We start from the raw sequence: 12519 nt of genomic DNA on the forward strand, positions 1-12519 counted from the left end.
ATAATACTCCATCTTTGATAATAAGAGAGATATTCGCAATTGTCGTTTTCGCAAAATTTTCAGTTTTTGCCGATAGGGCGAAAACAAAAGACGATAGCTGTTCGGAGTTTTCGGCATTAGCATTTTCTCGAAAAACGAGATCATGACATGTAAGCTACTTTTTTTCTATCTCTTTTAGTATCGGAGATAGCCTATGCGGACATTGAAATTGGGACACCCTGTACACGCAGCATAATATAAGACGAAAGCCATCGACTTCTTTTGATTCATTCACGAAATTTATATATTTTTTCTGCTTCAAAGCTTAGAAAGAATGTAATCAAACAATTTTTAGATCCGCCCAAATGCCGTTAAATATATTTCAGAAACTCGATGTACTGCTGTCTGCTATACAAGCACTTAAATGCATTAGTATCAATAGCAGAAAATGAAAGTCAGCCATATAAAACTAAAAACGAAGTAGTTTCATGAAAATTTCATGTTTTATTTTTTGGATTAGTCATCCGTAACACATAATCGTTAAATTTAAAGTGCAAGTTTATGTGAAAATGGCTACATACTAGTTCGGATAAAGTGAGATCGGTTGACGGGTACAACCCAAACTTGATACAGATTTATGATTGTGGTTTAATAGTCACACACCAAATTTCATCAATGTAACTAACTTAAATGTATCGTGTTTACAAACGTACATACTCGCAGGCGTAATTTTAGTGTTACATGGTCAACATAAATTCGGAAACAGTAAAATGTATAGGTTTCAGTTTGGTTTTAATTTGAATTTAATAGATTTTCTGAGATACTTTTACGAGTCATAAAATAATCTATGAGTGATTTCCAAATTACAAATGACCGAACATTCACATTTTCATCGGAATTTGGTTTTTATTTTCGGCTCGTATTCTTTGCCAAACAATTTACTGCAAATATTTGTCATACCTTGAAATGTAGCCAAAATAAGTACGATAATAAAAAAAATGAATATGTCATCGTCGATCATCTATGTTTGGTCATAAAAGCCGATTGATTTCCTACTCTATAAAGACAAATAAATGTACATTAGTGACCCCGGTACAGTTTAGACTGGGGGCTATCGACGCCGGAGAACAGTCATAATAATCAACAATGACGAATGGAATATTTCAACGAATATCGAGATAAGAGTAAAAATACGAGAGAGCAATTTGCGTATACTGTAGGTCTCGTGCGTCGATATTTCGTAAATATAGCAATTAAAACGCCGGGAGACAATGAGACCAACATAATCGAACCGATATCGGTGCGGTCAACTCTTTTAATATGTTAGCCGTGCATTGTCTCGAGATATGTGAATGAGTGCATTGTTCGCGAGTGGAAATCTAAAAATTAAAAAGAACGGTTTCGCAAAAGCTCTCATTGCAAAATTTCCATTGTTTCTAACGTACACCAAATTTGTTAATTTTAATGTAGCGAACTTATTAGTATTTGTAGAGTGTCACGTATTTTCCACAAGCTAATTAATCAACCGGCTAAAATGTACCGCTCCGACACGAATCATTAATTGTGAAATAAGGCTGACTAACTTTGTTTGCTCGTGCGGAGGTTTATTTTCGGACTAATTAGTAACTGGGGCGAAAAAGTGAAGCGAAATACCGCTACGCGTTTAATTTAGTATGTTAACGGTGTGAATTTTCGCTCTGGGCCCGAGTAGAAAATTATTATACTCGGCGAAAATATTATTTTCGTACAATTTTTTTTCAACTGTATATATTTCTTTTATGAACTCTTTGTTCTTTTACAAATAGAAATTAAGAATTTACATAGAGGACGTATTTTTAGTTCTGTTTTATATAATAGAATTGAATATTATTGAATCTTATGAAAATTGTGTTGATTTTTGAAGACTTCATAAAGCACATTAATTTTAAATAGATTTTTGAAAATAAGTTTGATGTTTTACGTTATTGGTCAAGTACCAAGACAGTAAGGTAAGGTCATCAAGTCGGACGTCCTAGATACAGAATTCCTCAACCAACTAGAAAATGATACTGATGCTTTTCTGGACATAGAGAGTCCATTTGACCACACTTTGTTATCAATCATTATTATAACTACAAATATGCTATCAATTAACGAGCAAGTTCAAACAATGTTCCATAACAACACTCTTAGTGTATCTCTTAAGCTATCTACAATGGTTGTTCCTAAGGAGGGTTTTCATTGCTCTTGGTGTCTACGAACTTTTCGTGTCATAAACGGCTAAAGTTCTATTATCGAATGCTACCCAGGCAACGTTTTTTCTGGATCCTGGAAAAGGATATGAACGTACTCATCAGTTTAATAAACACACCGTTAAATCTTGCGGAAAACTGGTGTATGTCCACAGAGCTATAAGTTAAAAGTAATAACACTGCACTAATGAAGTTCATGAGGAACATAAATGTAGGAATGTTAAATGTATACATTTTTTATACTATGCTACAGATGGACTTTCGATCGTGATTGGAAGGTAAACTTAACGGTGAGCCAGTCAATTTGGGATAAGTCTAATGAAAAAGTCTTCATCACTACATAAACATTACTGCTTGTGTACCCACATCTTCAATATATTCAGACGTTGCTTGACTCTTGAGCGAGTAAGACGTACAGGTATGGGTGACTAACAGAACTGACTCCTTCGGTAGAAAAAGGATGCGCAAGCGTTTTTTTCTTCAAATCGATTATATATTGCAATAGAACAAACAAGAAGGCTTGAGGAGAAGGGTACTATAAACCCTCCAAAGGTGTAGCTGAAATAAGGACACCAAACATAGTAAACGAGGAATTAAGAAGCTGCTTGAAGTAGCTCAAGCTCTTGTTCAGCAGTTTGACGGGGGGAAGTTCCGTGACCTTACAAAGTTCATAGAGAACGAAGAAAAGAGTAAAGAGAGGGATTAGCAAACTCGAGAGAAGAGAATAATGCCAATTACTTGCGAATCCTTGTGAAACCAGAAGACGACGATTTCATACTGGTTCTGGAGAAAAAGAATAGTAAAAGGAAGAGAAACGCAAAAACTAAATGTTAAACGATCTTATTACCAGCCTCCAATTCGGAAGAGGAGAACGTCCAAGAAGCGAAGTTTAAGGGAGTTGAAAAGCAACCTATAGTCCTTAGAAAGAAGGACAAGTATTTGAAGGTTATGGAAATAGATAAAAAGAACAGAATCGATGTAGTAATAACCTTTAACACAAAGAAAGGGATTAAGATCTTTACAACACCGAAAAATTTAGGCGAGAAATCGAGACGTTGAAATTGAAATTTCATTATTACCAGCTCTCAGAGGAAAAGGAGTTGAAAGTCGGCTAAGACGAATTCTAGAGAAAATCGAAACTGAGGAAATAGAAGAAGATCTGATGGCAAAGGGATTCCAATTCAACAGCGTGAAGAGTTCTGGTGACCACTACCAAGAACAAGGACGGGGATGAAATTGTACGAAGTTCGGGAAGTTGCCATATAAAGGTGAAAACAAAACTTAATTGCCTAGATGTACGACGGAGTACAGATGCTTGAAATGCAGAGACAATCCATTATTTGAATACTCAAAGATGAGATTCTCGCCGGCCCAACAGATGAAGAACAAAAATGAAAGAGAGACGAAAGGCTGAAGAAAGGAATGCCAAGGTTCATAACGCCGCAATCAAACGGGAAGTGTCTTATGCTAGTAAAGTAGCATCTACTAAGAAAGTCGTTGCATCGAAATATTCTGTCCCATCCAAAGGCGAAAATGTTGACAATCAAAAACAGACTTAGATGGTTCTCAATATTCTTTATGAATTAGGGTCTATGATAGTAGCACAGATCGGTAAGGGAAAGTAAACCTAACGATATTTTATTTCAAGAAAAGAGACTGATAACTTGGAACCACCACAGAATCTTTTCCGACTTCAGAAAGACGATGATAGACGGAAGAAGGCTTTAGTCGGTCGAGGTTTAGGACCAACTCAACACTATTTTACCGATGAGGGTATCATAGCAGATTCCTAATCTCCATAGCTAACTCAGCGTGCTCATCGTGGTACAGATGATGAACCAACGTCATAGTCGAGAGACTGATACACGTTGCAAAGTGAGGTTACTAAAAGATGCCTATACTTATGACATAAACGCAAGCATACATAACTTTTTATGAGGAAGCTATTTATAGACTTTATGAATCTAAACGCTATACACTCAAATGCTACCTTATATAGGCCCATACACTTTGATGAAAAATTGAAACATGCTTGCATGCACGCTTTCACGATTCAAATTTACTTGGCAGTTTTTGTATCAGTTTCATAGTGAGTTGCGCCTGAAACATGCGACTTGTTAACTATAATGAATATAATACAGCAACATGATTTATATTTAATTGCTACTGCTATCGCAATAGTAGTGAAGAAGAAGAAAGAAAGGAAGAGATCAAAATGGGGAAAGAATTGTCTGAAAAAACGGACACAGTATTCTCACGCGAATTTACTGAACGAATTACAGTTAGAAATCGATAACTATAGGAATTATTTGCGCATGGATGCAAAAAATGTCCGAGAACGTTTTGTAAGGTACTTTATTGATGATGGAAGCGTGCCTTGGCAACATGATCGTGTTATATATCAAGAATAGTGGAATGTTAATTTTGAAAATGTACTTATATGACACTGTTTCGTTATCATGCAATAATAGTGTCCTTATTTATCTTAACCCTACTGTACGAATAAATAAAATAGATAAAGCTTTCTACAGTTCATTATTTAAATAATAGTATACATTATTCACTTAAAAATTGTGAATAATATTGCTCGGTTCAAATTGAGAATTGGCAGTCTGAACATTGTAGAATAACTGATATTTGCTTAAAAACTTCCACTAGCAGCTGGCAACCCTCATCCTTTTTATTTCTATCCATATATTCACTACTTTTCACTTTACAAAGACAAGTACTTCCTTGGTATATACTTATAAATTCACGCAAAACGTCTTTTTGCTAACGAACAGCCATTTTGACAGTTTTGTATCATAGTGTATGGACCGGTTTAGGGAGTACAAACAAAGTATTTAAGGCCTGGGTAAGGAATGTCTATTTTCTGATTAAGCTATCGGCGCATTGATGAGTAGAATAAGTATTAAGCTTGCTGTAAATTACGTTAATCAGTTATTTTACATATATTCCAAGAATTATAATTAAAATATATAAACCTCTAACGAAATCTACTTGAAATGAGTTGAAAGATTTTCATAAGCTATTTTATTTTCAGAATCAAATATTAAAATTTTCTATCACTGGAAATGTAATTAGAATAAAAATTGCTGATAGATAATAATTTGACATGTACAATAAAAAAATTTATTACTTTTATCTCTTCTTCTAATGGTTTAGAGAGAAGGGGGTTTATAGACGTGGTAATTAGCACGGACGACCGACTCGATCTAAACATGACGATTGATTGCGCCACCGCTGCACCTAATTGCTAATTAGGGTAACATGTGTACGGTCGAACCGCCACCGTTGCGTTGCAGCGTCCGGCGGTTGCAATTGCCGAGGCCGTTCAGCCATCGGCCAATCGAAAAGCCGCCTCCGAAGCACATTATCTTCACCGCCCCCGGTACTTATCTCCTACGGGCACGATTACCATTTGTTGGCGGCCGGAAAGGCATATCGACAAATCTTCAGCATCTCATTAAATTCGATTTACGGTGTTGATTGGTTTCAACACAACAAAAATTTTATTTGCAGATTATCGCAACACTTCTTTTTATTTTTGCATTTTAAGAATACTTTTAAATCGTTTCTTAACTTACCGGTGTAGTAGTCGGTGTTTGTCCGACTTCTTGCGGATTGGCAGCCGTAGCCCTATAGTGGTTGAGAACGCACGTGACCAACCCCAGCGCAATCGTCAGCACCACCACAGACACCACTAGCACCAAAACACTGGAATCGTTCACTGAAACAAGATAATAAATTAGACACATAAATTTATTTGGTATTTTTTATTTCGTTTACATCGTCGCGTCGTGACAAGGAATGGAGGAGAATTAGGATCGAAATGAAATGCTGGAATTAAAAATTCAGTTCGATGCCGACTACAACATTGACAAGGTGACAGGTTTGTGCCGGTACAACTTTTCGAAAATTAAACCGAACCCGTCTCCATTAAACTTTATTGCCCGTGGCCGCTTTTTATTTTAGACCTTCTCGCACATTGTAGGAACACAAGCCGAAAGTAGTAATTTGGTAAAACACGTTGTAAAACATGGAAAATAGATTATCGTAATTTATCGGACGTGTAATTTGAATAAAAACAGTAATTTGCAGGGCGGGATTATCTTCCTTTTATTTCTTTTATGCTTTGTGTTACAGGAAGAAATTGATTTGTACTAATTTTCCCCAACCTTTTTATACTTTGTTAACAGTTGAAACGATATTTAGAAAAGGTTGACTTGAGTACTTTTGGTAATGTTGACATGATGCTGATTATTTAAATTAATATTATGCATTAAATATTAAGAAATCAAATTTGATAAATTTAGTTAAATATATGGAATATATCTAAATTTAATTTTATAGCAAAATGAACAAAAACGTAACCCAGTAAGAAAGAGCTCGAAAACTATGAATGAATGAATAGATGCCAAAGCACAAAAGGATTTAATTAGGAGCAATGAACATAATTAACTGGAGGGGCTTGCATTCAACTCTTTAATTGAAAGATTCGGAAGCATAGAGGAATAACTAACGATATCATCTGGCGCATTTATTCTGCTATGGTATGAACCTAATCCGTCAATGAATTATTCATTGAAACATTCAAGATTAGTGATTAAATTCTGTAAGAAAAACAACGGATTGGTCATTAACTATAGTTATGAATTTAGGGAATGTTATAAGTGAGTATACTTAAACATTACCTTCAAAACTGATGGTAATAGTTGTTACTCAATCATGCAGCGATAGAAAAGATATACCAGATTGATTATCTAATATATTACCAAACCCATGTAACAATTTCTTTATTTCCATAGTAATGAAATTATAAACTTATCAATTCCATTCTAACCAAAAACTTATTTCCGAAATCCAAACCAACCAACTGATCCATTCCTATATGATCTAACTCAATCGAAACCTTAACCTCAGCTTTCCAAAATCCAATCGTTTTGTATTTAACTCAATTACTCAACGCAATGCAACCAATATCTTAAACCTCAAACCAATCAAACCCACCACCCCATTCTAATTCCATCACCGCCTAATGGCTTAATATTTTTAAAACCTAAACCTAAATCAAACACCACCCAATTATTAATATACAAAATTACAATCATATCTAATTTTGCACTATATCTACGTAAACTGAATATTATCGAGATCTAATCCTAAACCGAACCACAACTCAATCTACATCAACCAAAACTCCAAACTAGAAACACAATCAATCCAAACTTATACCAGAAATAACGCAACCAAAAACCCCAGAAATTAATAATTTTGAAAAGTTGAAGTTATGCTGAATCCTATGATACCCCAACTCAAATCAATTAATAAGTTCCAAAAGTAGACAGTCTGTTTCAGGCTTTTGGAATGAAGGCAATTACCTCCATTGATCCATTAGTCCATTACTAATAAATGGACTCAAATGATGTGTATCAAATTGCAACAGTTCAGAAAGTGGCGACACGTGATTATGTCACCGTGATTACTGATTATCCCACCTGTTCGTGAAACAGTAAGACTTATAAGCTGGACGACCTTCTGGCCAAAGTTCACCTGTTCCTGTTAAAAGAGCACCTTTCTTAGTACCCGAATTCTTACTACTCATATCGAGGGTATTAACCAAAACCAAATGGTTAAAACCATTGTCCGTGGGAAGTTTTAAGATATGTGGTAGGTTAAAAGGGTGCCAGCTGTCTAAGGGACCATTATGCTACTCTTCAAGCCTTCTATAGAAGTGTCTCACGCGTTGTTTCAAAACTCGTTACTGGTCAACTCATCCAAACCTTCAATTTTTAAGATTCAACCTAAACCTCAAACACAACTTAACCGAAACTCTACCCAGTTTAAAATTTTTGCAGCACCAACCCTATCCATCGTCGTTTGAACCTAGTATTTCCAAAATCAAATCCTTACTTAAGCATTATTCAACGTAAGCTATCAATCAATAATGTCCAAATTCATAAAGCCGAATATAACTTGATCGAATCAATAATTTTCAGAACCTCACTGACATAAACTTATTATTTCTAAAATTTAAACCTTAACGCATAATACTCAACCTCAGCCCAAACCTCTCATCAACATAAGTCCAATCCCACCTGATGCTAATATTCCCACAACCCCAACCTGATCCCTTCTTAATTCAATTTAACCTTCATCCACACTTTATATTCCAAAATCCAATCTCAAACCCACACAACACAACTCAAGATTCAATCAATAAATTTCACAACTTCGACTCCCTCAGTATCTCAACAGTACAGTTCCCGCAATTTCCCTAGGGCATTAAGTTGCCCTTTTTTTATGTGTTACAAAGTGTGTTATAAGTACGTGACTTAATACCTGACCTTTATTTTCTTATCATCTATAGACAATAAGAAACTTTTTGCATATAAAGAGAAAAGGTCTTTTGGTATTTCTTTTCTAACACTTTCGCTTCAATATTGCTCTAATATTCCATATCTTAGAGTACGATTTAATTTCGTTAAAATCACTACAGACGATTGCGATGTCAAAAGCGAATTGAAAAATCCTTTTTACCTAGCTGTCTTAAAACGCACTCGGTGTTTCCTCTCCTCTATCCTACTTCTTATTAACTTGATTTCAGTATTAAATCATAGTATTAACATGTTTACGAATGTGTTAACATTCTTCTACTACATTTGTCATTGGTATGCGATTTTGAAAATAAAATTGTGTATGGGAAATTATTCCAATTGATTCCCAGTAGAGAAACTAGATCTTCTTTGATTATCTGCGAATGTTCTTTTTGTCAGGGATATCTGGTGAAGTGGTAGATGATTTTTCACTTTGGTAACATCGGAAATCGTTACCACGAGGAATGATGGGAAATATTGCATATCTTTTTATAGCATTAATCGTGTAATTTTTGTTATTGCATTTGATTACATACTTACTTACATCAACTAGTGTTTATATCAAACCGCTTAAATGATGAAGTCGATCGTAAAAGTTTGCCATAACATTTGGTAAATGCATGATGTTGTTACTCCCATTTTGTAAATACAAAAGTTCTCTATGAAACTTACAATAATAGATGATTTACACGAAGGAGTCCAATGGCAACCCAGTTCAGTGATTCATTGTCAAAAATTAATGATAGTTTTAAATATAAACCATATATTCCTTTGCCATCCCAGGGGTGATACTGACGACTACATCACATTTTTCGCAAAAGTTTATACTAATTTTGTAATTTAATTGCAAATTAAAAATCAAAACATTAACCACAGTCAACTTTCGGTGACAATAGGTGTTTTCCACTTCAAGGTTTGAAGTGCCGGGAGGTTGTGACATCGCAACTAACTTTATAACTGTCAAAAACAGAGCTTGTTGTGAAATTGAATTCTTTAAGCATCGAACAAAATTTAAAAAAATCGTTATTATACATACACAGAATTATTGATTGAGTCCTTATAATTCTATCTCTAAAAGTAAGTTATATATCAGTGCTTTTTCTGTCATAACTAGATAATGGATTAATATTTCTAAAACTACCTGAAAGTAATTGTGTTCAAAAAATTTAATCTTAAAACACCAACTAAGAATAAATGTTAATTAATAATTGCGAAATCTACATAAAAATTCTTCAAGAACTTGATTCGCGTTTACCAAAAGGAAATTAATTTCGTGATTTCACATGTGAAACGACAAATTATTTGATAGGTTTAAGGGTTGCTAATAAAGGGTAGAGGAAGGGTGCCAGAGTTCGCGGAAGCCCGAATAAACGTAAATGGAGCACGATATCAGTTGCTCGGAGAACCTTGTTTATTAAATTTTACTGGAAATCTAATCGCTGAGTTGCAAAGAAACAAAAAATTACTTGATTTATTTTAATGATAGTGTCCTAATGTTAATTTTCTTTGCACGTTCCAAGTATCAACAATTAATCTGGCTCTTCTAATTTTTCCTACATTATCTACGAGCTAAGTTACTAAAATTTAAGTATTAAAGTTGAATTTTCCGTTTAATTTACCATTTTTTACATTCTTCTGCAAAACCACAGTTGTTTCTTTAAAAATCATTTAACTGTTAGATATCGATGAACATTTAACATATAACACCCTTAAATAATAATCAATGTAAAGCCTACTGAATTAATAAATAAAGTCATATATAATGTATGAAAAAGAATTGATGCCTTGTATTTTTAGTGGACTTTAAAAAACTAAAACCGATTTTTCGACAATGACCACAGAAACTAAAAATGAAATATGCCATCAATTTATAACTTTTATACGTTTGCACAAAACACGTTATATATACACCTCCGTCGCGATTTATCTTAAACTGTCCTAGGTCATGTTTAAAGTGTTTTACACTGCGACATTTTTCTTCCTTTCTGTTGTTACTATCTACATAGAAGACACCACTTTATTTAAAAAATGTATAAAGCATTTTAATAGGTGTACTAAGTTTTCCACTAATGTTATTAACTACAAAAAAAAATCAAATCAATCTTTTGACAACGGAAGAATCAATGTTTGTTGACTTTACATCTAGTGACACAATCATAGATAATCTTAGAAACGAGAAAAGTTTATTTCTAATAAATTTGATATTGCTTTCTCTGGATAGAAACAGAAAAAGCAAATTCAATCTTAGTACTGACCTCTACCTAGCTCAGATTGATCGTGTCATGCTGTAATCGACATTAAAAGACCGCGTGACAAAGACTACATCACTATTATTTATGAAGTTTATGTGTATGGGAAAATATCACATTTACATCATTTTTAAATTAAAATAATCGATTACAGTTTTGAAGATGATGACACCAAACTAATAAATTCCCGAGTTTCTTGTAATTACACTCATCAATGAAAAAATAAATCTGATCTGATGAAATTTTCCTAATTGTTGAATGATTATGCACAAAAACGTGATCATAAATCTTAATTGTAACCTTTGCACGAACAGATGTTCTTAAAATGATTTCATTATAAAACAATTTTCTTACATAACCCTTTAGATAAGGAACATTAATAATTTGTTGTGTCTACCACATATATTTTTTTTTAAACTAATGGTCTTGTCGGATGTAAACAGAAAAGTTAACTCGAAGGTTCTTCTGTACATACGCACCAAATAAGGGGATAGCGACGAGTTCGTGTACTTATTTGTGGTGGAGCAAACTTACGACGGTGCTGCTATACTATTCGCGTACGATAAGTGCAAATAAACTGATTAGGGATCTGTGGCATGGAGATAAAAAGTTTTATATCAGTCTAGACGACGTTGGTCGCGATTGCGCCATTACGTCTCGCGTGGTCGAGCTCTCGGTGTACGTTTCGTCATAATAGCATCTACAATTGCATCGCGACGGTACCTGTAAGGATAACTATGCTGCAATGAAACGATTTCCAAGAGTTTTTGTTTTAGATCTCCTAGAAACGCGAATGCTTTGTTCGTTTGTCTATCGAATATAATCTGGGAGACAAAGAAAAAGAAAAGCAGTAAACATAAAATATTTAAAATATATAGAGCTAGATGAAGAAGTAGATTTTTTTGTTTTGTGTTTCAAAATTGATCTTGTTTACCGACAAAGACAATCATAAATCAATTGAATTGCAAAATGCAATCTGTTTTACTAATTACTCTTCTAACATTTATGATAAAGATTCTCCGTGTTGCTTGGTAACTAATTTTATTATCATTTTTTTGTGTAATCAATCAAAAGTAATGTATCCAGGATGTAAATTATGCGGTGAATTTGTTTGTGTGAATTAATTGATCTATTTATGTTCATTAAATCATCGAAAACTTTGATTTACAAGTTACATTTAAAATTAAGTCCAATTAAATCTTAAATTCATTCTTGTTTATCATCAAATTTATAGGTATCATTTCGATATATCACAACGAATATTTTGGTGACGAAATCGATGAAAGACTCGAGTGATACCAGCTTGGAGGCTCGACAAAGAAGTCGTCGTCCATTGCATTTCGACGATGAAGTACTTGTGGAAGAGCATGAAAGCTTAACAACCAGCATGTTAGTAGAGAACTTCAATGTTTACAATTCAACGATCATCAACGGACTTAGAAATCTTGGAAAGGTGTGGAAATTAACAGGATGGGTTTTCTAAGAACTCTTCGATGAGAATAAAGCCGGTCGTATTCGAACATTTCTAATCTGTTACACGAAAAGACAGAGGTGGAATCATTTCTAACAAACAATGCTATTGATGGGAAGAAAATCGACTTGAAATAGAAACGAGTAACATCAATTCAACGTTAACAACCACACCTTCTTAGTTAATCCATTGTCAATAAAGGATGAGAACTG

The 12519-nt window shown here is 34.1% G+C and overlaps 1 protein-coding gene across 2 annotated transcripts in view; it reads right to left on the minus strand.

The window, feature by feature from the left end:
- LOC111414613 (protein TMEPAI-like) overlaps window positions 1-12519 on the minus strand; it is a 166822-nt gene that overhangs the window by 77779 nt on the left and 76524 nt on the right. For both annotated transcript variants that reach the window (XM_071198960.1, XM_071198965.1), the window contains one exon: window positions 5798-5940. In XM_071198960.1, the coding sequence (XP_071055061.1) occupies window positions 5798-5940 (143 nt within the window). The remainder of the gene's footprint in view (window positions 1-5797; window positions 5941-12519) is intronic.

The sequence above is a fragment of the Onthophagus taurus genome, chromosome 1 (genome assembly GCF_036711975.1).
Source record: "Onthophagus taurus isolate NC chromosome 1, IU_Otau_3.0, whole genome shotgun sequence".
Taxonomy (NCBI): domain Eukaryota; kingdom Metazoa; phylum Arthropoda; class Insecta; order Coleoptera; family Scarabaeidae; genus Onthophagus; species Onthophagus taurus.